At 40.7% G+C, this 24,760-nt stretch overlaps 2 protein-coding genes, 1 long non-coding RNA gene and 1 pseudogene across 3 annotated transcripts; all 4 read left to right on the top strand.

Moving 5' to 3' along the window:
- The first annotated feature begins 3,735 nt into the window (after positions 1 to 3,735).
- On the top strand, positions 3,736 to 5,732 carry LOC111960040 (endonuclease domain-containing 1 protein-like). Its single transcript, XM_023981921.2, has 2 exons — positions 3,736 to 4,111; positions 5,086 to 5,732. The coding sequence occupies exons 1-2, from the start codon at positions 3,809 to 3,811 to the stop codon at positions 5,593 to 5,595; spliced, it is 813 nt and encodes a 270-aa protein (XP_023837689.1). The 5' UTR covers positions 3,736 to 3,808; the 3' UTR covers positions 5,596 to 5,732.
- Positions 5,733 to 10,754: 5,022 nt separating this feature from the next.
- On the top strand, positions 10,755 to 11,881 carry LOC111960049 (tripartite motif-containing protein 16-like). The gene is made up of 5 exons (XM_070437781.1): positions 10,755 to 10,956; positions 11,070 to 11,089; positions 11,173 to 11,268; positions 11,397 to 11,630; positions 11,723 to 11,881. Exons 1-5 carry the CDS (start codon positions 10,755 to 10,757, stop codon positions 11,879 to 11,881), a joined length of 711 nt encoding a protein of 236 aa, XP_070293882.1.
- An 86-nt stretch (positions 11,882 to 11,967) lies between these two features.
- On the top strand, positions 11,968 to 12,717 carry LOC139023820 (zinc-binding protein A33-like; annotated as a pseudogene).
- A 10,956-nt stretch (positions 12,718 to 23,673) lies between these two features.
- On the top strand, positions 23,674 to 24,744 carry LOC139023841 (uncharacterized). Its single transcript, XR_011475025.1, has 3 exons — positions 23,674 to 23,759; positions 24,193 to 24,531; positions 24,676 to 24,744. It is a non-coding gene; the product is annotated as an uncharacterized lncRNA (long non-coding RNA).
- Positions 24,745 to 24,760: the final 16 nt, after the last annotated feature.

Genomic DNA, 24,760 nt, shown 5'->3' with positions numbered 1-24,760 from the left:
GTTACTCAATGCTGCTCCTTCAGCCATAACAGGTTAAAGGACACTATGAAAAATGCCAATCGGAATTTGTTTTTACACACAAAGGGGCTTTATTACAAACATAAAACTTCTCACCCCCCCCCCCCCCCCCTATATATGGAGATCCTGGCTGGCGGAGGTTGCATGTGGTCTGTGGTTGTGAGGCCGGTTGGAGGTACTGCCAAATTCTCTAAAACGAAGTTGGAGGCAGTTTATGGTGGAGTAATTAAAATAAAATTATCTGGCAACAGCTCTAGTGGACACTCCTGCAGTCATTGTGCCAATTGCACGCTCCCTCAAAATTTGCGACATTTGTGGCATTGTATTGTGTGACAAAACGGCACATTTTAAAGTGGCCTTTTATTGCCCCCAGCACAAGGTGAACCTGTGTAATGATCAAGCTGTTAAATCAGCTTCTTGATATGCCATCTGTCAGGTGGATGGATTATCTTGGCAAAGTAGAAATGCTCAATAACAGGAATGTAAACACATTTGTGCCAATATTTTATGTTGAGAAATAAGCTTTTTGTGGGTATGGAAAATGTCTGGGATTTTTTATTTTAGCTCATGAAACATGGAACCAACACTTTACATGTTGCATTTATATTTTTCTTCAGAGTAGATTTATAAGTGTGTATATAAGTAGCTAATATGGCCTGTATTATGTCTTATTAGCCACATATTAGGCCTTAATTCAATGTTTTCTTATTCAAACATTATAAGTCATGTAGTAATAGCCAATCATTAATAACCTCATTGTTAGTCATAAAGACATACTGTATGCATATTTAATAAAGAGCAAGGTACACAAGAAACAGACTCTTAGTATGCTGTCTCAATGTGTAACTAAACACACAATACTTTAAATTCGAATGACCAATAGGTATTAAAGTATATAGTTTTCTCCATATGTATTTGGACAGTGATGCTTAAATGTTACCTTTGTATTTGCCTATGATTCAGTAAGGTAGAGTTTGTTCATGTAGATGTTGATGCATTATACGTGTTTGTACAGGGGCTGTGACTAGTCGACACCTTATGTAAACCTTTTCTCTCATTTCCTTGGAACACCAATGTGACAACACTGATATGACAAGATATGATTCCCAAGAAGTCCTTTATGGCCACATGTCCTGAAGTGGTCATTATGATTTAACACATCTGAAGGGAACACATTTGAAGGTACCATGCGTTTAGTTCCACTTTGAGACAGCATACTAAGAGTCTGTTTATTGTGTAACTTGCTCTTAATTCAACAATAATATGTCTTCATTATGGCTAACAACACTAAGGATTGGCCAGTAACACATGACTTATGTTTTCAATAGGAACATTTTTATTTAAGCCTAATATATGTCTAATATCACATAATAAAGGCCGTTTGTAAAAACATTTATGAACTCAAAAATAGTGGCTAATATGTGTACCTTAAAATAAAGTCTTACCTGAACAGGTAACACCTTATTTTAAGTTACACAGATCAGCCAGTGTGTATATATAATTAGCTATTTAGGGCTTTATTATGTCTTAATAGCCAAATATTGGGCCTTAATTAAGTGTTTACTTACAAATATTATTCATGTGTTACTGACCTATTTTATTTATTTACAGTATTTACCCAGCCTTTATGGAGGAGATTACTGAGTAGTTTGGTTCATCAGGCTGACCCCCAGCCTTTATGGAGGAGATTACTGAGTAGTTTGGTTCAGCTGACCCCAGCCTTTATGGAGGAGATTACTGAGTAGTTTGGTTCATCAGGCTGACCCCCAGCCTTTATGGAGGAGATTACTGAGTAGTTTGGTTCATCAGGCTGACCCCCAGCCTTTTACTTTATGGAGGAGATTACTGAGGAGTGTGGTTCATCAGGCTGACCCCCAGCCTTTATGGAGGAGATTACTGAGTAGTTTGGTTCATCAGGCTGACCCCCAGTCTTCATGGAGGAGATTACTGAGTAGTTTGGTTCATGAGGCTGACCCCCAGTCTTTGCTTGAAGTTATTGAGGCATGATGATGTGAAGATAACAACTTCAGAGTATGGTACCGCTATATATCTGATAGAGAATTGACTATGTGAGGTCCGGCAGAGGGGAGGGTGAAGGTTATCACGGTGTCATGTGTTATATCGATGGATTTCAGAATTATCCTGGAAGAATCCATTGAAGGGTTTAGCTAAACTGTCTGGGAGGTATGAGTAATTGTAGATAAAAGTGGATAATTGGTGTACATTAATGTCGTAAATACACAAGATATTGAGTTTCTTAAACAAAGGTGCAGATGGAGCCAGGTAAGAGAGGTTGGCTAGTCTTGCACATTTATTTTGTATTATGAGTCATTTGTGTAGGTAGGAGGCATACAGTATGTACTTGCCCAGACAATATTACAGTAAATGAGATATGGGTAAATTAAGCTATAGTACAGAGTTAGGAAGCAAGCATGATGAACCAACCCACTAATCTTTCTGATGATACCAACAGACTTCATCACTTTGCTGCAGACAAATTTAATATGATCTTTCCAGGATAACTTTTCATTCATTAGAACCAAGAGGAATCTTGTGAACGTGACTTGTTCCATTTCATTTCCACCAATTGAGATTCTGGCTCTTTTTTAATAATATTCCTTATTCTTATTAGTGAATACAAAAAAATAAAAAATAATTTAAAGATAATTTGTTTATCTGGAACCATTCAGAAAATGTGGACATACCTGTTGGCTTCATTAACTAGTGAGTCATAAATTCATTATATATCAATTACCACATAAATCCGTAATTTAAGTTAAAATTTGACAATAATTAGCAGCTACAGTTCCATAGTTTAGTTCTGTTGTGCCGAAGAACAGCCCTAACCGTGGTATGTTGCCCATATACCACAAACCCTTGAGGTGCCTTATTACTATTACCAATGTAATTAGAGCAGTAAAAATGAATGTTTTGTCATACCCGTGGTTTACGGTTTGATATACCAAAGCTGTCAGCCATTCAGCATTCAGGACTCGGACCACACAGTTTATAAATACATATAAACTACAAATGAGTGGCTAATATGTATACCTTAAAATAAAGTGTTACCTGAAGTCATGCTGAACTTTTTCCATGGCTTGAGTGCGGAATCCTGTGAAATGTTTCTGTATAATGACTCAGCATCAAAAGTGACATATATTAATGTACGATAAAGAGATTTCATGATAGAGTTAATAGTTATTTTGTCCTTTAAAAAATCAGGAAGCTGTTCAGCAAGTGTCAAATGTACACTGTAATTATCAAAGGTTTTCATATCATATTATCAGAAATATCAACTTTACCAGAGGACTGTCTCCTGATCTGCATTGTCCCACATGCAACTAGAATGGTAGATCAGAATAAGATTATTCATGCTGATAATGATGTACAGTAAAGACAATTATTGAACCAGATTACAATATTGCTATATTCGCAAGTGTCTTTTACACAGATTAGTGCGATATTCACGATTGTATTGTGTGCTTTGAATGTTAAATTGAACACATTATTATTATTATTATCATCAGTATATTATATTGAAAGGAAAAAAGAGAGATAGAGCATTGGTAGTAGAGTTTTGGGCCAGATTAGAACCCATACTACCTGGCAGCAGTAAATAAACCACTAGACCACCCCTGGCCACTGAACACAAAATGTTAACAGTGGCACACTTCCAGAGAAAATGTAGGATGTGTGGAAGCTCATATAAGTCAATCGCCTTTGGCTTTATCTTCATAGAAACTCTGCTCAGTCATCATCTGATCTCCACCAGTGCTGGCCGTGTCTTACCATGGGGCTTCGTTGTGGCATTTTAGTTTTGCTGTTGTTTCCTTTGCTTTCCCAGGGGAATGTGACCCCGTTCACAAATTGCCTTCAGTTCTTTGTGAATAGGGTCCATCCCACGGTTCTCAGAGATCCTATGGAAAACAATCGCTACCGGGAGATATGCCAGTGTCTCATGGACCAGAACAACCAAGTAGTTTACTACTATGCCACGCTCTACGATACCAAGAATAAGATTCCTGTGTATTCTGCCTACACGCTTCAACATTCAAACGTTTCCCGAAAGGACCCTTGGTATGTCGAACCTCAGGTAAGCATACCCATTTTTTTACGGACATGAATAGCATTACTTTTCAAGCTGTAATTTTTGGGGAACTGTTTACTTAACCAGGTATACATAAGGCCCTGATGAGTGTTGCAGTTTAATTCATAACAACTTTCATAACATGTTTATTCAACTTCATTCAAAAGGAGCTTTCAAACTGGATCTTTGTACAATGTACATTTGTTTTTTTACTGCCACCGTACCCCACCCTCTGACACATGTAACAGGCTGGAAGCAGCACAGGGTTAGCAAATAGTGAGAGAGTGCATTAACTGTTGTGAATCCTCTCTCGTGATCTCTCAATGTGGCAGGATGCCACTGGGTAAACATTCCTTGGAATCATCATGAATTATTGTTAAACTATTTACTTTTCTTAGACGATATCCAGGAGAAGTTGGTTTGAATTGAACACAGTACCTGGCCTACAGTGAATTCTGGAGCACCAACTTAGCTTAGGCCTACAGTATAATATCTGCCAAGACAAAAACATGTTTTTATGGTACATTGGGAAGTTGGGTACTGTGGTTGAAAAATATAAGTTTCTGTTGGACAATGGATAAATAAAGATCTGCTTGAAGGGACGTTTATTTAGAAAACTCTGTATGAATGATGTTGAATAAATGTTTTTTGAAGGTTGGTATGAATGATACTGCAACATCCATAAAGTTGTCAATGTTTTGAGTATAAAGTTTCAAGTAAATTGCTACCATAATGTCTGTATTTTCCCAAACATATGTTGTGTATTCACCAACAAGCTGCACAGACAGAAGAATTGTATACATTTTGAAGATATATATATATATTATAATAAAAAATAAAAAAAGTTTATCACACGAATCTCTGTAAAATTCAACTCTTTCATGAATTTCCGTTTGCCAAAGATATCCACAGTCTGATAAGACTGGTAATAAAATGTGTTCATAATGTACTCTTAACCAATGACATTCCTTGACTCACAGCTCGATAATGGTTCAGATCTCTGCATGGGCGCACAGCAACCCTCATCCATAATCTGGGGTCAACACCAGGCCCTGAATAAAGACTATGTGTCTTCTGGCTACCATAAGGGCCACCTCTACCCAGTCTACCACACTTCCACCGATTTATTCATGCTAGCCACCTCTACCCTGACCAACGCAGCCCCACAAGACTCACACTTCAACCAGGGCCAATGGAGGACACATGAATATAACCTGGTTATTAAACTACTGCAAAACGCCGACTGCTTAATGGTCTATGTAGTCACTGGTGTAGTGCCTGGTAACATATATATAGGTAATGGTGTCAGAGTGGCTAAGTACTACTGGAGTGCAAACTGTTGTGTTATTAAATATGGACCTAATAATTCCCAAGGGTACTTAGGTCCTGATAACAACGGCAAAGTGGAAACACTGACTGTGCAACAACTGGAGACACGACTCAATGTTTATTATAATTCACCGTTCTCTGTGTTCCGAGGCGGATGCTAACGCTAAGTAAGCTAGCTAATGCTAATTTCATCTTGAACAACACTATTATTGCAACAATTATACATTTGACTGTTTTTAACACATGCAAATTGTATTTTTGTTAAATAAAATACCAATTGTTCTTCGTAATTACGATATATGTATCTCCAGTAGAAGTGCATTGGCTGATTTAGGTAATTACAAGAATTACCAATTCATTCATATTTAATATAAAAACAATATTAAGAAATATCCTCCTATAGCTCCTGATGTGATTGACGCCGTTCCATTGATTCTATTCCCGCCATTACAATGAGCCCGTCTTCCTATAGCTCCTGATGTGTTTGACGCCATTCCATTGATTCAATTCCCGCCATTACAATGAGCCCGTCTTCCTATAGCTCCTGATGTGTTTGACGCCATTCCATTGATTCAATTCCAGTCAATATGTGTGTGTAACCTTTATTTAACTAGGCAAGTCAGTTAAGAACAAATTATTATTTACAATGACAGCGTACACCGGCCAAACCCGGACGACACTGGGCCAATTACGGCCGGTTGTGATACAGCCTGGGTTCAAACCAGGGTGTCTAGTGATGCCTCAAGCACTGAGATGCAGTGCTTTAGACGACTTCACCACTCAGGAGTCCAGTATAATGGCCTGTCCTCCTATGTCTCCTCCAACTAGCCTCCTAAGACACACACCTCCCAGTAGGTCCTTCAAGCACGGACCCTATTGCCCCCACAAGTAAGGATTTTCATGAAGAAAAAAACGATATAAAACTAAATCAGTCTCTGTGGTGCTTCATCTATCCAGCATTCTGTTTTCCCATCTTCTATCAGCAGGTTCGGGTGAGCTGTCTTTATGTAAAGTATAATATCCAGCTTTATGTGTTCACTGACCCAGTTACTATTCCTTGTGTCCACACCTTCTGCAAAACCTGTATTAGTGCACTCTGGGATAACAGTGAAATATGTTAGTGCCTAAAATGTAAGAAACAATTTTATGTGAGACTGTGATGAAGGATATGGGGTGCTAGCAGTGATTGTGGTCAGTAAACCCATCGAATATGATGTTTGGTAATTGCGTAGTTACTGCTACGATAATATATATTTTTTAAATCTATTAACATGTACAAATTACTAGAAAGTAATTTCCCATGAATACGTTTTTTGGGGAAAAGTGTTTTTATCATTATTTTGTCGCAATGTTTTCATAAACCATGTACAATATTTGATTGCCCCCCGCCCCCCTTCCCCCTCATGTTGATGTCGGCCACCTCGTGGTTCTGGTACCGGTTATAACCGTAATTTTAGCTTATAATTCGATCTGCGGACACCATAGATCGAGATGGCTAATGGCGGTAGCCCTGATTCTCTTTTGCCTGTGTGAAGCAGGATGTGAAATCTGACACCACATGAAGCTGGGATGATCCGCCTACCATTTTATTCGCTCTTTTAACTATCCATAAACTCCTGGCTGAACCCATCACAACCACTAACAACGCATATGCCTGAAATCCTTACATAGTAGTGCTGTTAAACATTCAGAGATCAATTTATAGCCAGTAATCTAAAATAATTAGTTGATTTTAAACATAAAAACACCTTTTGTTTGTCATAGACGGACAACATTAATTTGAAATGAAAGATGAGTTCCTAACGAGAAAATATACACATTTTCTCTAACACTAAACATACAAATATGTAGTTCACAGTTATAAGGAAGGTGAAATCTGACAGTTAGTCATTTTAAAATGTGATCATACTATATTTAGAAAGCATATACAGCAAGTCATTTCAAACCATATTCATACAGTTTTGTTGAAAATATTTCATATATTTCACGACCAGGTGGACTGGGGACAGCAAGGAGTCATCCGGCCAGGCATGGTCCTACGGCTCAGGTTCTTAGAGAGAGAGAGAGAGAATACTTAAATTCACACAGGACACCGGATAATACAGGAGGAATACTCCAGATATAATAGACTGACCCTAACCCCCCAACACATAAACTATTGCAGCACAAATACTGGAGGCTGAGACAGGAGTGGTCGGGAGACATTGTGGCCCCGTCCGACGATACCCCCGGACAGGGCCAACCAGGCAGGATATAACCCCACCCACTTTGCCAAAGCACAGCCCCCACACTACTAGAGGGATATCTTCAAACCACCAACTTACTACCCTGAGAAAAGGCGGACTATAGCCCATGAAGATCTCCCCCACGGCACGAACCCAAGGGGGGCGCCAACCCGGACAGGAAGATCACATCAGTGACTCAACCCACTCAAGTGACTCACCCCTCCGAGGGACGGCATGGAAGAGCACCAGTAAGCCAGTGACTCAGCCCCCGTAATAGGGTTAGAGGCAGAGAATCCCAGTGGAGAGAGGGGAACCAGCCAGGCAGAGACAGCGAGGAAAGTTAGTCGCTCAAGTGCCTTTCCGTTCACATTCACACCCCTGGGCCAGACTACACTCAATCATAGGACCTACTAAAGAGATGAGTCTTCAATAAAGACTTAAAGGTCGAGACCGAGTCTGCATCTCTCACATGGATAGGCAGACAATTCCATAAAAATTGAGCTCTATAGGAGAAAGCCCTGCCTCCAGCTGTTTGCTTAGAAATGGACAGTAAGGAGGCTTGTGTCTTGTGACCGTAGCATATGTGTAGGTATGTACAACAGGACCAAGTCTGAAATATAGGTAGGAGCAAGCCTATGTAATGCTTTGTAGGTTAGCAGTAAAACCTTGAAATCACCCCTAGCCTTAACAGGAAGCTAGTGTAGAGAGGCTAGCACTGGAGTAATATGATACAATTTTTGGGTTCTAGTAAAGATTCTAGCAGCCGTGTTTTGCACTAACTGAAGTTTATTTTGTGCTTTATCCGGGTAGCCGGAGAGTAGAGCATTGCAGTAGTCTAATCTAGAAGTGACAAAAGCATGGATACATTTTTATGCATCATTTTTGGACAGAAAGTTTGTGATTTTTGCAATGTTACGTAAATGGAAAAAAGCTGTCCTTGAAACAGTCTTGATATGTTCATCAAAAGAGAGATCAGGGTCCAGAGTAACGCCGAGGTCCTTCACAGTTTTATTTGAGACGACTGTACAACCATCAAGATTTTTATTAGATCTAACAGAATATCTTTTTCTTTCTTGGGACCTAGAACTAGCATCTCTGTTTTGTCCGAGTTTAAAAGTAAATCATTTTCCACCATCCATTTCCTTATGTCTGAAACACAGGCTTCCAGGGAGGGCAATTTTTGGGCTTCACCATGTTTATCGAAATGTACAGCTGTGTACCATCTGCATAGCAGGGAAAGTTAACATTATGTTTCCGAATGACATCATCAAGAGATAAAATACATAGTGAAAACAATAGTGGTCCTAAAACGGAACCTTGAGGAACACCGACATTTACAGTAGATTTGTCAGAGGACAAACCATCCACAGAGACAAACTGATATCTTTCCGACAGATAAGATCTAACCAGGTCAGAACCTCTGACTGTTTCATCTAACATCTTTGGTGCCGACATGGATAACAATATCTCTATACTCTCTACACTCGCCAGTTTTAGCCTTATCCAGCACCATCTTCAGATTAGTCTTAACGTCGGTAGCCCTGCCCCCTGGTAAACAGTGTATGATTTGCGTCTGAAACTGGACTTGCAGCACGGCTATCCTCGCCATAAGGCGATCATTCTCCTGTATATTATGAGTACAGAGACTGCAATTAGAAGGCATAATGTTAATGTTACTACTTAGCTTCGGCTGGTGGAGGTCCTGTAGAACCATGTCCAGATAAAGCGTCCGGCGTACTGTGTACTTCATTGTGTGTCCTCAGAAGTGGTGAATGCACCAATTTGTAAGTCGCTCTGGATAAGAGCGTCTGCTAAATGACTTAAATGTAAATGTAAATGTAAGTGACTACACCTCAGCAATTCTTTTACTATTTTGACCAGAAAGGTGATGTGTAACCTTTCTTGGAATATACAGCATTACTAGTTATTGTTTATGGCCTAATAATTTCTTCTGGGGATTACGTAGATTACATTTTTGATTACATTTAGTTACATTTAACTGGTTTTAACCTATAACCACAATACCTGTGTTCTGTGAACTCTCTGTGTGTTCTCCTGTATGCAGCTCTGTCTGGCCTATGTCTCTCTATATAGATGCAGAATAATATCAGTGCATTTGCAATTGTTTTGCAAACACACACACACAACATCTATTTACTTACTCCTGCATCTACTTTTTTCTTAAGAAGAAATTTCGTAAGTCCATCTTCTATAAGTTGGAAAAACAATGTTAACTCCACTCTCCAGCTTTGTTTAGCTGCAGCCTCTGGCGTAAAAACAGAAGTCCAAATTATCGAGGTAAGGTTGATTAGACTGATCAAACACATTTGGTGCACAGTGTATATGTATGTACGTGTGTGTACATATATAGATATACTTTTAACTTACTTTTGATAGTTGTAGTAGTAGAATGCCTAAGGTGCAATTTAGAAATGTCTTAGTGCAGATTTCCTCTTCTTATATCAGTCAATTACCAGGTTTCCATCCAACCATTTCATGTGGATGAATTACCTGACACAGGAAAAATCAGGCTGATGGAAACAGGAAATGCCGGTACAATTTTATAAATGTACACAGACAATTTGTTCGTTCAACATGGAGTGTAGGTAAATCATCAATACTTTTATAACTGAAAATGCACAATTATTTGTGTAGAACTAACAGTGAAATATGACAGATTCAAAATTCTGTCTTACAAACAGAAGTCCGAACTTTCGCAGTATGGTAGCTTAATGTATCGTAGTTGCACGGTAAGAAACGAAAGAAGAAACAGCTCAATCAAAACAGTCTAACCTATAGCAGAGCGCTTTTGACACTCCCACTCCTTCCACACGCCCACTACTTTCCTTTCGACACACCCACTCGCCCATACCCATGCCATATTGGGATGTAGTTAACCCCTTCCGTATTCATTGCAGTGTGTAATGCAGTGTAGACTAGTTTGTTTTACAACATCCCAGCAGGGCAAAGGACTCGGGGCTGAGACAAAATCATTCAGGGCGGAAGGCCCGAAAGCCCGAGTCTGGTGACATCAATGGTGCCTGTCAAGAAAATAAAACGTATATATATATATAAGTTTTATATATATCATTTAGATGTATAATTTAGATGAATGCTCAGTTTCCGTTGGGGAGGTGGCTTGTGATGTTTGTTCCACAATAAAGCTCAAGGCCCTGAAGTCCTGCCTGGTGTGTCTGACCTCTTACTGTGAGACTCACCTGGAGCATCATCAGAGAGTGGTGAATCTGAAGAGACACAAGCTGATCGACCCAGCGGAGAACCTGGAGGACAGGATGTGTAAGAATTACAAAAGACTCCTGGAGCTGTTCTGTAGGACTGACCAGATGTGGTGTGTGTGTTTTGTTCCCCCTAGACAGACCACAAGTCTCACGATACTGTGCCCATTGAAGACATGGGAGCACACCAGAAGGTGAGATTTGTTGAAACCACACAGTTAACATTTATTTTTCTGCAAAAACAGAATTGATTTATTTCAATATTGTCTGTCTATAGGGTGAGCTTGCAGCCGCTAAAGCAGAGGTTGGARAGATGGTCCAGGTCAGACAGAAGAAGGTGGATGAAATCAAACACTCTGTGGAGCTCAGTAGGGTAAGTCTTTAGAAATGTCATAATAAATAATATCACCAATACACAATGTTAATGTAATCATTGGGAAAATGGGTATAACAATTCAATCAGTTAATAAATAGTGTGTAAACATCTTTCCATTACATCAGAAAAGTACAAGCAAAGATATTGAGGACAGTGAGAATCTCTTCACCAATCTGTTGCGTTCGGGTGAAGAAAGACGAACCAATCTAAAGCAGGTGATGGAGGCGATGCAAACAGCAGCAGAGAAAAGGCCTGAAGGGCTCATCAATGACCTGGAGCAGGAAATCACTGAGTTACAGAGGAAAAGCACTGAGCTGGAGCAGCTCTCACACACTGAGGATCACCTCCACTTCCTACAGGCCAGTATCGCGCTCAGTGGTTGATGTCAATGTATCAGAAGACTGCTATATATATCTTCATGTAAATAGCTTTCTGATCTCCTTTGCTGTAGACTTACCTGGCCCTACGTGCCCCTCCACTCACGAAGGACTGGTCTGAGATCTGTGTGTACTCTGATCTGTGTGTGACAGTGAGGAGGGCCTTGTTCCTCAAAGTGGAGATATTCAAGAGAGTATTGAAAACACTTACAGACTTACAGTGTTGTTTGTAGTGTAATTGTTGAAAATAACTTTTACCATAACTTCTGAATGCAAGCAAGCTTGATCAATAGCATATATATTTTCAGAACTATAGAGAATGAAAGGGTTCAAAGGTGAGATGATACATTCTTGAACAACTACATTTAAATCAGATTATTGAGTCTAATCAGCCATGAAAATAATATTTTTCAATTTCTTTCCACAGAGGACGTCACCCTGGACTCGAACACAGCAAGTCGGTGGCTATGTCTATCTGATGGTGGCAAACGTCTCAAAGGCACAAAAAACTCCCAGGTCTTGTCCAACAACCCAGAGAGGTTCGACATCTACACCATGGTCTTGGGATAGAAAGGCATTAACTCTGGACGTCATTACTGGGAGGTTCAGGTGGGCCTAAGAAATGACTGGCACGTAGGCATTGCCAAGGAAACAGTAAACAGGAAGGAAGAGGTCCAAATTAACTCAGCGCATGGGTTCTTTGCACTGGGAAAGATGGGGATTTGATTATAAGGTTCATTCCTCCCCCCTTAAGAATCTTTATCTGATCACAAGGCCTAGAAGAATTGGGATTTATGTGGACTATGAGAGGGGTCAGGTCTCCTTCTACGACGTGGATGAAAAATCTCCCATCTACTTTTTCACAAACCAGTCTTTCACTGAGAAACTCTACCCTTACTTTTACGCGTATAGCAAGGTCAAAAAGTCAGAGGCATTGGTCATTTCCTGCATGGAGGACCCAAGAGCACGCTACCTATCACTCCTGCAAGCCGTCTCTAAAGCTAAAGAGTAACCATATGAATTGTATGGCTCTAGCACTCTAGAAATCAGGTTTTATAGTTTCCCTTCCAGTCATTCTAATGCATCATAATGTGGTTCACTTTCTATAAATTCCATAAATATTTCTTTCTAATGTATCTTTATTGACAGTGTCAAAACACATTTTATAGACATTTTACATATCGTTGAACAATAATTCAATATTGAGAAACAACATGATTAAAATTTGAAGGCATTGTTCCCATGTTAGCGGAGATTGCATTCACGGTAAACGCTGCATATGTCAGCTCAATCGGAAATTACTTTTAAAATGCTATGGCGCAATCTGTAACACTTCAGTGATACAGATTGAATAGAGCCCCAGGAAACAATTGTACTATATAGTTACTAGTAGCAGTTAGCCAACATATTTGTTGTATAATGCAAACAAGTACAGGAAAAGGTGATGTTGACAATAATACACAGTTTTAGGATTATCCCATAACATTTTAGAGTGTAAGAAATCTCCCAGATGGTGTCAGTGTTTTCCCACTAATATATAGAAGGCACTTCCATGTGCTCAAATGGGTTTTGAGCAAGAAAAGGAGAATCAGCATCAGACAGAACACCTCCAGGTAACATTTTGGGGAGGAAGGGAATGTGTAAGGATTCCGTTGTGAGGCCAGGTTGGGGTCAATCGCAATTGAAGGTGGTCAATTCAGGAAGCAAACTTAAATTACAATTCGAAAATGTGAAAAAGGGCAACTATTTTCAAATTACTTATCAATAAACTAAAAAGTAGAAACTATTCATTTCAAAAGTTTTTCTATTTTTGAATTTCAAATCAAAATAACTTTGAATTGACCCCAACCATGATGTATGCCTGTTACAGTTTAACATGCTTTCATTTACGTGATCTAACTCTCTTTCCTTCCTTCTCTCTCTTTCTCTCTGGTCAAAGCAGACAGAATGAACATCACTCGTCTCGCTGCAATCCTTCTTTTGGCTATCACTCACGTCACTCAAGGAGAGCTCATGCAGCGGTGACCAGTACAACAACAACGACAACAACGAAACAATCAGCATCGCTCAGCCTCTCTACAACCGCCGAACCTGACAGAGGACCCGCCACAACAACAACAGCTACAACAACTTTGTCCTTCAACACCAATTGAGTGGAGAAAGTACCCGACTGACTACATAGCTCATAGACAAAAGACTACAAGTACATATTGTTTATTGTAACGGAAGTATTGTCATTTTGGAATATTTGAGGAAAACAGGAAAAAACTATCTTACACATAAGTGTTACAAAGCCACCTGAATCAAATTTCTCACAAGTATAGCGATAGCAGTAGGTACGTGGATTCATAACAGTAAGTGCAGCATTAACATCCGGACTAAGATTTATTGTCTAGCTAAGTGATAGTGAGTTAGCTGTAACTAGTGTTAAATATATTGTTAGAGAAGTTGTGATCATTACCCTGAAACACACTACACCTGAAGAGAAGCTGCCTCTGCGGAAGAACCGGTACCCAGACTTTTATCGACCGGAAACACGACCTTAACGTCCAGCAGATCTGCAATGGCCATGGCACCCGCCTGTGGACCCACCAGGGCTCGTACAACAGGAACAAATGCATCAGCGCCAGACCGCTCGTTGTGTACACGGTTTACATCAACACGTCCTACAAGAAGTAGGATAGGATGAATTTTAATGTCCCAGAGGGGAAATTGTCTTAGAGGCAGAGTACTGCTGTAAACAAAATACACTCAACATAATACATACATTGTCTCATACAGCCACATGCATTATACATATTGCAGGTCCTCTTGGCTGAAGAGTTTCTGTGAGTACTCCCAGCATGTTATCCTGGCCTGTGATGTCATCCGTAACCAATGTCTTCCTGTTCACTTTGAAAGGTATCGCCAGAAGCTGCCTGACAGGAGAGCTCAGTGCTATTGCCCACGTGGCTAACACGGTAATGCCTAGTTCTAGAATTTTTCTTCATAAAATCAGATTTTAAACGTAACCTTAACTTTAACCACACCTCTAGCTAACGAACAGGCAAACAAAGGTAGCTATATTTGATTATGGATGGTTTTTACACAAATTACTTCAGCCATTTGCTATAGCCAAAAAACAACAGCTGACCTCAACACAGAAGCAAGCTATTGATAGCTAGCTCAATTCCAAATGCCAGCCCTACTAAGCATTGCTAGCTAGCTAATGTAAATCAGTTCAAAACCAACATCAAACTTTGGGCAAATTGTCACCTTACAATGCATACAATGGTATTTTGCAACACTATCTAGCTAGCTACTCCATAGTCCAAGCTACGGTATGACATATCTCAAACTGCTGAGAAAACAAATTGCTAGCTAACGTTACAAATAAACAAAGCACATTGTTCTGTTGTGTACTGACTGCAGTGTGCAAATGCATTCTTGCTAGCTCATTTTTCCCAACATCGGTAACATGACCTTGACGTCCAGCAGATCTACAATTGACTCTAACCTCTAGAAAGTTAGGGGTTGTCCGTTTTTCGAAATTGTCCCGGACAACCCCTAACTTTCTAGAGGTTAGAGTCAATTGTAGATCTGCTGGACGTCAAGGTCATGTTACCGGTTGATAAAAGTTTGGGTGCTGGTTCTTCCGCAGAGGCAGTTTATCACCTCGAGCTCAACATTTAAACGGTAAGTTTTGCGACTATAGACACCCTTCTAGCTAGCTGACCACCGATTTTCTTTGCAATTTATGTAAGTTAGGTTGAGATTTTCAAAAAAGTTATACTTTTTGTGTGACACGCTGTATATAAAAAAATTGACTGTGTGACAGACCACACATCATTTAAAATCAAACTTTTTACCTCCGAAATGCAGCTAGCGGATTTCACACAAGTCATTTTTTGTGTCACGATCGTCTATAGGTGAAAGAGAGGACCAACCTCTATACTGAACACAACCCCATACACTCAACAAAACCCCCTATACAATACAACCACCCAAGACGAGACAAATACACACAAACATCCCCCCTGTCACACCCTGACCTAACTAAAATAATACAGAAAACAAAGATAACTAAGGCCAGGGCGTGACAGTACCCCCCCACAAAGGTGCGGACTCCGGCCGCAAAACCTGACACAGAAGGGGAGGGTCCGGGTGGGCCTTCCTACGGCGGCGGCTCCGGGTACGGGACGTGGCCCCCACTCCACCATAGTTAATACCCGCTTTGGTGGCTCTGGCAGATCCTGGCTGGCGGACTCTGGCAGGTCCTGGCTGGCGGACTCTGGCAGGTTCCTGTTCGGGGACGGCCTGGCTGCTCCTGTCTGGCGGCACGCTCTGGCTGCCCCGTCATGGCGGACGGGCCTCTTGGCTGCTTTCCTGTCTGGCGAACCGGCTCTGGCTGCTCCTGTTCTGCGGACGGCTCTGGCTGCTCTGCTGGCGACGGCTCTGGCTGTCCTGTCTGGCGGAACTGGCTCTGGCTGCTCCTGTCATGCGCGAGGCGCTTGACGGCTCGGGACAGATCGGCGGCGCGGCTCGACCTTCGACCGGCTTCGGGAACAGAAGCGGGCGGAGGCTCTGACAGACGGGCCGAGGCCGGACAACGGGCGGCTCCGGCTGACTGCTCGGACACGCACAGGCGGCCTCACGGCTCTGGGCAGACCGGGCTTTGGCGCTGTCTGGATGAGGGCTGAAGCTCTGGCAGCGGCCTGGACAGGCGGGAGAATCTCCCGCAGCGCTGGAGAGGAGGAAGGCTCTGGCAGCGCTGGATCAGGCGGGAGACTCTGTAGCGATGAACGGAGAGACAGCCTGGTGCGGGGGGTGGCCACCGGACGGCTGGTGCAGTGGAGGGGCACTGGGTAAGGCAACCGGACGTGAAAGCGCAACTGGATGATTCTTGAGAGCAGGGCTGGCACATCCGCCTGGCTGATCTTCACCTACGCGATGTGGGAGAGCTGGGATGGTTGCGGCACCGGGCTATAGCACACGCACCGGGAAATCCGTGCGCTCCCGGCATAACACGTGCCTGCCGGCTACGGACGTCATCCCCTCTTCTCCCCGGAAGCCAACGGCTGGGAGCGCTTGTAGCGCCGGAGCTGGCAGAGGAAGCGTGCAGGCTAGAAGGTCGCACAGGATGGCCTGGTGCGTGAGGGTGGCAGCCCGTCTAACCAACGGCTAGTCACGCACTCGATCGAGGTATTGGAGAGCTGTAGCCCGTGACATCAACAGCCGCAGACAACGTTCAGTCGGGCGGATGTCGTCTCATGCACCAAACCAGCACTCCCCATAACTCTTTCCCTCCAATTTCCCCATTACCTCCTTCACTGTCTCTGGTCGCTCACCTCCAATCCGCCTGACCGGCTCCTTTCGTAAGCAGGGGGAGTTGGCTCAGGTCTGACTCATGACTCTGCCACACTCCCCGTGTGCCCCCCCCCCTCCTCCAAGAATTTTTGGGCGTCTGCCTCTCGGGCCTCCAGCGCTCTCTGTTCTAGCGCCTCATAATAGCGCCTCATAATAGCGCCTCTCCGCCTTCGCTGCCTCCAGCTCTTCTTTGGGGCGGCGATATTCCCCTGGCACTGCCCAGGGTCCTTTGCCGTCTAATTCGTCCTCCCATGTCCATTCCTCCAAATAGTGAAGAAATAGTGCAGCCTCTAATTCAAATGGATACATATAGTGGAATCGTGCCATATTTGAACTAGATAATGATTACCAAGATCGGGGTGTTATATAAATTAAACAAAATGCAAGAATTTGTTCATTTCAAACTGTGAATGTAATAGCATTTAGAATTGCTTTGGGGACAAATTCATACTGTACATCCTAACCTATGGATCGCGCACCCATGAAATGGAGTATTAGCCTACTCAGTGACACTCACAGAACACAACTTTGTAGTTTATACAAATATTAGCATCTTAGCTCTTATTGCAAGACTTTGACTGTGGGAAATCATCTCACTATAAAGCCTATTATGTGTACTCAACATACATCTTGGACTGTACAGCCTAAGCTCGAGATTGTGCACTCATGACATGGGGTATCAGCATTTCAGTGCCATTCAGAGAACACACTTATCGTTGTCTTAGATCTTGTCTTAGCTCTTATTTTGCACCTCTGCCCACTTTGCTTCCCTTCAATGAATGGGGCTCTGCTGTTTCTTCGCCCCAAAGCATTTCAAAGATCACAACCATTTGGGACTGAAAATCCCCATATGGATTGACCATCTATGGTTTGCATGCCCTACTGAAAGACTATCATATGGAATAGGTGGTTATAGTTCGTTGGTCCCCAGTGCAGTGTTGATGAGTATACCGGTAGCTAGACCATAGACTGCTGGTTATGTATCTGGTTATATATATTTGAAAAGTTGTATTAAAAAATACCTGGCTTGATAAACTAGTAGGCAAATTTCCCAGCCAAGCATTTAGAGCTAGTAGAGTCATTTTGGTTGTGAAATGCATGAGCAAAAAGATTAGTCCTTTCTTTATAGCCAAGAAGTAAATTGTATTTTGTTGTCTATTATATCACAGGCTCTCCCCGTCAACACCACCTCATAAGATTGCCTGCTGAAAAACACTTATTTTATTGATGTAGAATAGACATGGGATTTGAAATGAGTATACAGATGTAACTCAGTTACCCTTGGTTAGAGACAAGGAATATTACTCAGAAGTTACTTATTAACAGTATGACTAACGTGATGATTACCAGTCATTTGCTGTACTCTTGTCTTATCATATTTTGTACACTTTTGTGTTTGAATGTGGACTTGAAACCACAACCCTGGTGCTACCTACTGAGACTAGAACCTAATATTTAAATAGTGTCAACAAGAATCAACCTCAGTGAGCTCATTCACACTGAACTACTTGACTGTAATGCCAAATATCAGGGTTAATGTGTGACTTAGTCTTTAGACTGAATCAGCCTCCAGAGGGAGCCTCTTGACCGTTCATTCTAGAATATGAGTACAGTATGAGATGTCTGGGATGCCAGACTACAGGCTAGGTTATTGATTACACAAGGGTAATTAATGGAGCCAACTGGTTAGCCCATTGACCTCCTCTCTCTTACTTATAAAGTACCCAGTGGTGTAAAAATACTTTAAATTACTTCTTAAGTCGTTTTTGGGGGTATCTGTACTTTACTTTACTATTGATCTTTTTGACAACTTTTACTCCACTACATTCCTCAAGAAAATGTTGTGCTTTTTTCTCCATACATTTGACCTGGCACCCAAAAGTACTCGTTACATTTGAATGCTTAGCAGGACAGGAAAATGGTCTAATTCACACACTTATCAACAGAACATCCCTGGTCATCCCTACTGCCTCTAATCTGGCAGATTCACTAAAGACATGCTTGTGTGTAAATGATGTCTGAGTGTTGAAGGGTGCCACTGGATATCCGGACATTTAAAAAACTATAAAATGGTGCCGTCTGGTTTGCTTAATGTAAGGAATTTGAAATGATTCATTATTTAACTTTTGATTCTAAAGTATAATTTAGCAATTACATTTACTTTAGATACTGAAGTATCATTTAGCAATTACATTTACTTTAGATACTGAAGAATATTTACAACCAAATACTTTGACTTTTATTCAAGTAGATTTTTACTGGGTGACTTTGGGTACTTTCTCCACTACTGAAAGTACCTACATTACAGTGGCCCTATGCAGATCTGTTTAGTCCTGACTGCTCTTACTTTCACTCTTCAGACTCCTCCAGAGGGAGCCTCTAAACCATATATTTGTAAGTTAAGTTATGCAAAAGTTAACTTAATATACAAGTTAGTGTTTACTATGGTCTATGCATAGTAAATAAAGGCATTCTAACTTTAAAACCCACCTGACTGCTTGGACCTTAGTTTCTTCAAACCATTTGATACTTTTGTTGGATTTGATTTAACCTGTAGTTTTTTCTATGATTCTCCATTTCAGCTCACCGTTGGAAGCTCCCGACACATTGATTGCTCAAGGATATCCAAAGTCTATTGATGGTTAAACATTAATCATTGTAATATAATGCTCTACAGAGAAAAGGAAAGAGTTTGACTAATCTTCAACAGACTCTCCATTTTAAACATGCTGTGGCAGCGTACAGGTAAAAATATTTATCCATTCATTTATAAACGCATATGATGAGTTTCATTCCATAACGCTATATATCCATTTTCAGAAATGTTAGTAAATTCACTTTTATTGTTTCAAGACATTATGAATGAGATTGGTGTGGTGTGTTTTTTCACTATCTAATCATGACATGGGGTTGTTCAATGACTGACATGTTTTTCTTTAAAATCTATCACTTGATGGTTTCATTCCAGAGAGACAAAAAATCATGTTATAAAATGCTATACAGTATCAGTCAAAAGATTGGACACACCTAATTATTCAAGGGAGTGTGCAAAGCTGTCAACAAGGCAAAGGGTGGCTACTTTGAAGAACTTCAAATTTAAAATATATTTAATTTGTTTAACACTTTTTTGCTTACTGCATGATTTTACATGTGTTTTTTTCATGGTTTTGATGTCTTCACTGTTATTCTACAATGTAGAAAATAGTAAAAAATAAAGAACAACCCTTGAATGAGTAGGTGTGTCCAAACTTTTGACTGGTACTGTATGTCCGCCTCCCTCTCAGGGAATGAAGTATTACTGCTAGGTTTTACAAAGTTAATTTTAACAAATAAAAAAACAGTTTATATGAACTGTCCAAATTATACAGTTGTGACATTATTTAAATAAAAGTATTCAATACAGTAATATGATATCTGTACGGTATGTAAAACATTTACATTTTACATTTTATTCAGAGCAATATACAGTAAGTGCATTCATCTTAATTTGGGCTGAGATCCCACTAACGGGATCGATATGACAACACCCAGTGAAAGTGCAGGGCGCCAAATTCAAACAACAGAAATCTCATAATTAAAATTCCTCAAACATACACAAGTATTTTACACCATTTTAAAGATGCACTTCTTCTTAATCCCACCACAGTGTCCGATTTCAAATAGGCTTTACGGCGAAAGCACCACAAATGATTATGTTAGGTAAGCACCTAGTCACAGAAAAACACAGCCATTTTTCAGGCCAAAGAGAGGAGTCACATAAAGAAGAAATAGAGATAAATGAATCACTAACCTTTGATGATCTTCATCAGATGACACTCATAGGACTTCATGTTACACAATACATGTATGTTTTGTTCGATAAAGTTCATTCTTATATAAATCTCAGTATACATTACTGTTATTACGTTATGTTCAGTAGTTCCAAAAACATCCGGTGATTTTGCAGAGAGCCACATAAATTTACAGAAATACTCATCATAAATGTTGATGAAAATACAAGTGTTATCCATGGAACTTTAGATAAACTTCTCCTTAATGCAACCGCTGTGTCAGATTTCAAAAAAGCTTTACCGAAAAAGCACACCATGCAATAATCTGAGTACAGCGCTCACAGCCAAAAACAAGCCAAACAGATATCCGCCATATTGTGTTGTCAACAGAAGTCAGAAATAGCATTATAAATATTCACTTACCTTTGATGATCTTCATCAGAATGCACTCCCAGGAATCCAAGTTCCACAATAAATGTTTGATTTGTTCGATAAAGTTCATCATTTATGTCCAAATACCTCCTTTTTGTTAGCGCGTTTAGCCCAGTAATCCAAATTCATGACGCACGAGCAGACGAAAAGTAAAAAAGTTCCGTTAAAGTCCGTAGAAACATGTCAAACGAAGTATAGAATCAATCTTTAGGATGTTTTTAACATAAATCTTCAATACTGTTCCAACTGGAAAATTCCTTTGTCTGTAGAAATGCAATGGAAAGCAAGCTAACTTTCACGTGAACACGCATGGTCAGCTAATGGCACTCTGCCAGACCTCTAACTCATTCCCCTCTCATTCCCCCCTCCTTCACAGTAGAAGCATCAAACAAGGTTCTAAAGACTGTTGACATCTAGTGGAAGCCTTAGGGAGTGCAATATGACCAATATCGTACTGTATCTTCAATAGGGAATGAGTTGAAAAACTACAAACCTCAGATTTCCCACTTCCTGGTTGGATTTTTTCTCTGGTTTTTGCCTGCCATATCAGTTCTGTTATACTCACAGACATCATTCAAACAGTTTTAGAAACTTCAGAGTGTTTTCTATACAAATCTACTAATAATATGCATATATTAGCTTCTGGGACTGAGTAGCAGGCAGTTTATACTGCCCCCAGCCATAAGAAGTTAAAATAGCTAGATGAGAACCTAATTTCACAGTCATAAATATATATATGGGATACAATTCCATTCCAGCTAAACAATGGATATACAGAATTCAGGAAAAAACTGAAAATGAATCATACACTTCTAAAGTCTATCAATAAAAAATCTGAGAACAGTAACATTTTACACACACATAAAGGAACCCATAAGATATCATTTCTGATGAAAAAACACCACTTGTGTTGATATAGAAATAATATATTTAGCTATGCTAGTCTTGTCATCTGTTGCAACAGGACTTTTTATACCTTCTAATATATTCAACCATTTTTGTATTCACCACATTCTTGTTTTGGTCTGTAATACATTTCTTCTTCTTCTTTGGTGAGGATTAATGACGGTTGGCATCCAATATATGTTGCATTACCACCACCAGCTAGACTGGAGTATACAGTATATATTCATTATACTTTGATACAAAATGGGAACAGGAAAAACACTACCATGCCAACTAACCCTACACTCATTAAAAACCCACAATCCTATTCCCCTATTTAACCCTATATAATCCTACACTAGGCCTACCGCCTGGGAGGACGGAACACTACCACTCAACCCCCGCTGCAACTCTTCTGCAGTAAAACCTCGCAATCCACAAGTACTTCTCTGCAGCTGCCACCACAACCTCTACTTTCTATAACTAACGTTCCATTTCTGCAGTAGAGTTGACAACCACAGCTATGGACGCTAAGAAACCCACCTCACTGAAGCACATATTATTCCTATCACTCTCCATTAGCCTACTCACCGGAATCCTCTCAGTATCCCTTGCCTTCAGCATGACACCTTCTGTACTACTCTGACCCTGGCAACCTCAACCTGCCATTCTCTCACCAGACACATCCAACTTCCAGCACCATGGGCACCCTCACAGCTAACACACAGCTAACACAACTATACATTCCTTCGTCTAATGCGCTCCTGCACATCTAGGAATCTCCTTCCTACACACTGCTGCAACATGACCATAAGCTTGACACCTTTAACAACGTAATGGGTTTGGGACAAAAGCTCTCACGGGATTACTGACACATCCTAACTTAACTTTGTCGGATAAAGACTCCATAAAAAAACTCATCAGGACAGACAGTCTTCTCTGTCAGCACGCTCTCCACCAGGTCTGCTTCGCACCAAACGGCAGGTGTCAAATACACCAGGAATCTTCCATTTCAATTGCTCCTCCTCAACACTTAATGCCACCCAGTTATAACTCCGTTCAATGGCACCCTGCTCCGGAGTTCTTGTCCCTAAGCGCTTGGTTCGGAGTGCCCGCTCCCTCTGGACAAAAAGACCACCACGAGTCTACCTCAAGTTACTTTCATCAACTCAGCAGTCCCCAACCTCTCACTCAAACTCATCCTCATCATCATTGGGACGAGGCTCAACCTCGACCATCTTCACCACACCTGCCACCGCAGGTAATTCATCCTCAGTCTTGACAGATTCATTTTTGTCCTCCACCCAGTGTTGTGATTTATCCAACGTCCTCACTTTGACTTCGCCATATTTCCTTCTTCCTCAGTTCCCTTTCTGTCGTCAGAATGAATTGCTTTTTTTGTGAGAAATCAAATGTATATGAATTGCTGTGTTTTCACACATGGATGTCAATGCACAATTAATTTTAAATATCCTCCCCAAAAATGTGTGAGACCAAGTAAGTTAATGGTATCATGTGACTTTTTAAAGCTTAATATTTGTTTTTGTAGATTAATGAACTGTGCGTTTAATGGGACCTGGATTTATGTTCCCTGTCAGGTGCATAATGGGACCTTTGATCCAGCAAGTCTGTTTGTTAACATTCCTCATCCTCTTTAATGCCTGTTCATCTGTTGCAGGTAATTACGATTACAAGTAATGTTTTATCCATGTAAACATTTACCTACACCTACAACTTAAATATAATAAACATATGTCCGAGATTGACTGCATTGCAGATCTACAAATCACCTTGCATCTTTAAAAAACAACTAAATATTATTATATGTACGGTAGATCAAACAGATTTTCCTTGTGTAGCACAATGTCTTACAAATTTTTGAATCGCTCAAACATTTGAATGCTGTTGTATTCAGCACGGCTTACTATTAAGTAGACTTACAGATTTATAAAACAATATAGATGTCTATTTCTTTGGTATTAGTGGTATATACAGTAGTATGATATACACTTTTGTTGAAACTTTGTGTAAATGTCTTGATACATTATTGCCCGATATGAGCCGCTCAATATCAGACTGATATTTCAACACTTTCCCGTCTCTCCCTCCAGAAATGCAGCTTGTTGTCCCTCCTGACCCTGTAGTTACCTCTACTGGTCATGACGTGATCCTTCCTTGTCACCTCTCTCCTCAAACCAGTGCTGTTAACATGGATATCAGGTGGTTTAAGGAAGGAGAATTCGCTAACCCCCTGTACCTGTATTTGGGTGGAAAGGTAACAGCGGGGAAAGGCTATGAGGGTAGAGTGAATATGTTCACTCAGGAGTTGGAGAAAGGCAATATATCACTGCTGCTGAATAATGTCATGGCTTCTGAAAGGGGAAGGTACAAATGCCATGCCAGCTACATGGACTGGATTCAGGAACTGCCTGTTGTGCTACAGGTTAAACGTAAGTAAATAAGAACTCATTCAGTAAGAGGATCAATTTAATCCAGACCCGTCTAGTGCACAATCATCAAAGCAGATCAACAGAATGTAGAGTACTTTAGATTTTACAATAGGGTAAACTATTCTTTCATCTGTTTCTTTACAGAGCAGGGCAGTGTCCCCAGGATCTCCATGAGGAAGCACCACAGAGTGTTCATCCAGCTCAGCTGCTGTCTCTTATACACATCTAG

Source organism: Salvelinus sp. IW2-2015, linkage group LG37, assembly GCF_002910315.2.
Source record: "Salvelinus sp. IW2-2015 linkage group LG37, ASM291031v2, whole genome shotgun sequence".
NCBI classification, from domain to species: Eukaryota; Metazoa; Chordata; class Actinopteri; order Salmoniformes; family Salmonidae; genus Salvelinus; species Salvelinus sp. IW2-2015.
Note: the sequence above shows the minus strand (reverse complement) of the source record. Positions and strands in the feature narration are given on the sequence as shown.

Bases quoted from the DNA above. Each gene is read 5' to 3' on its own strand.
- LOC111960040 (XM_023981921.2), top strand. From the start codon at position 3,809: ATGGGGCTTCGTTGTGGCATTTTAGTTTTGCTGTTGTTTCCTTTGCTT. The intron at 4,112-5,085 runs GTAAGCATACCC...CTTGACTCACAG, and splicing joins CTTGGTATGTCGAACCTCAG to CTCGATAATGGTTCAGATCT.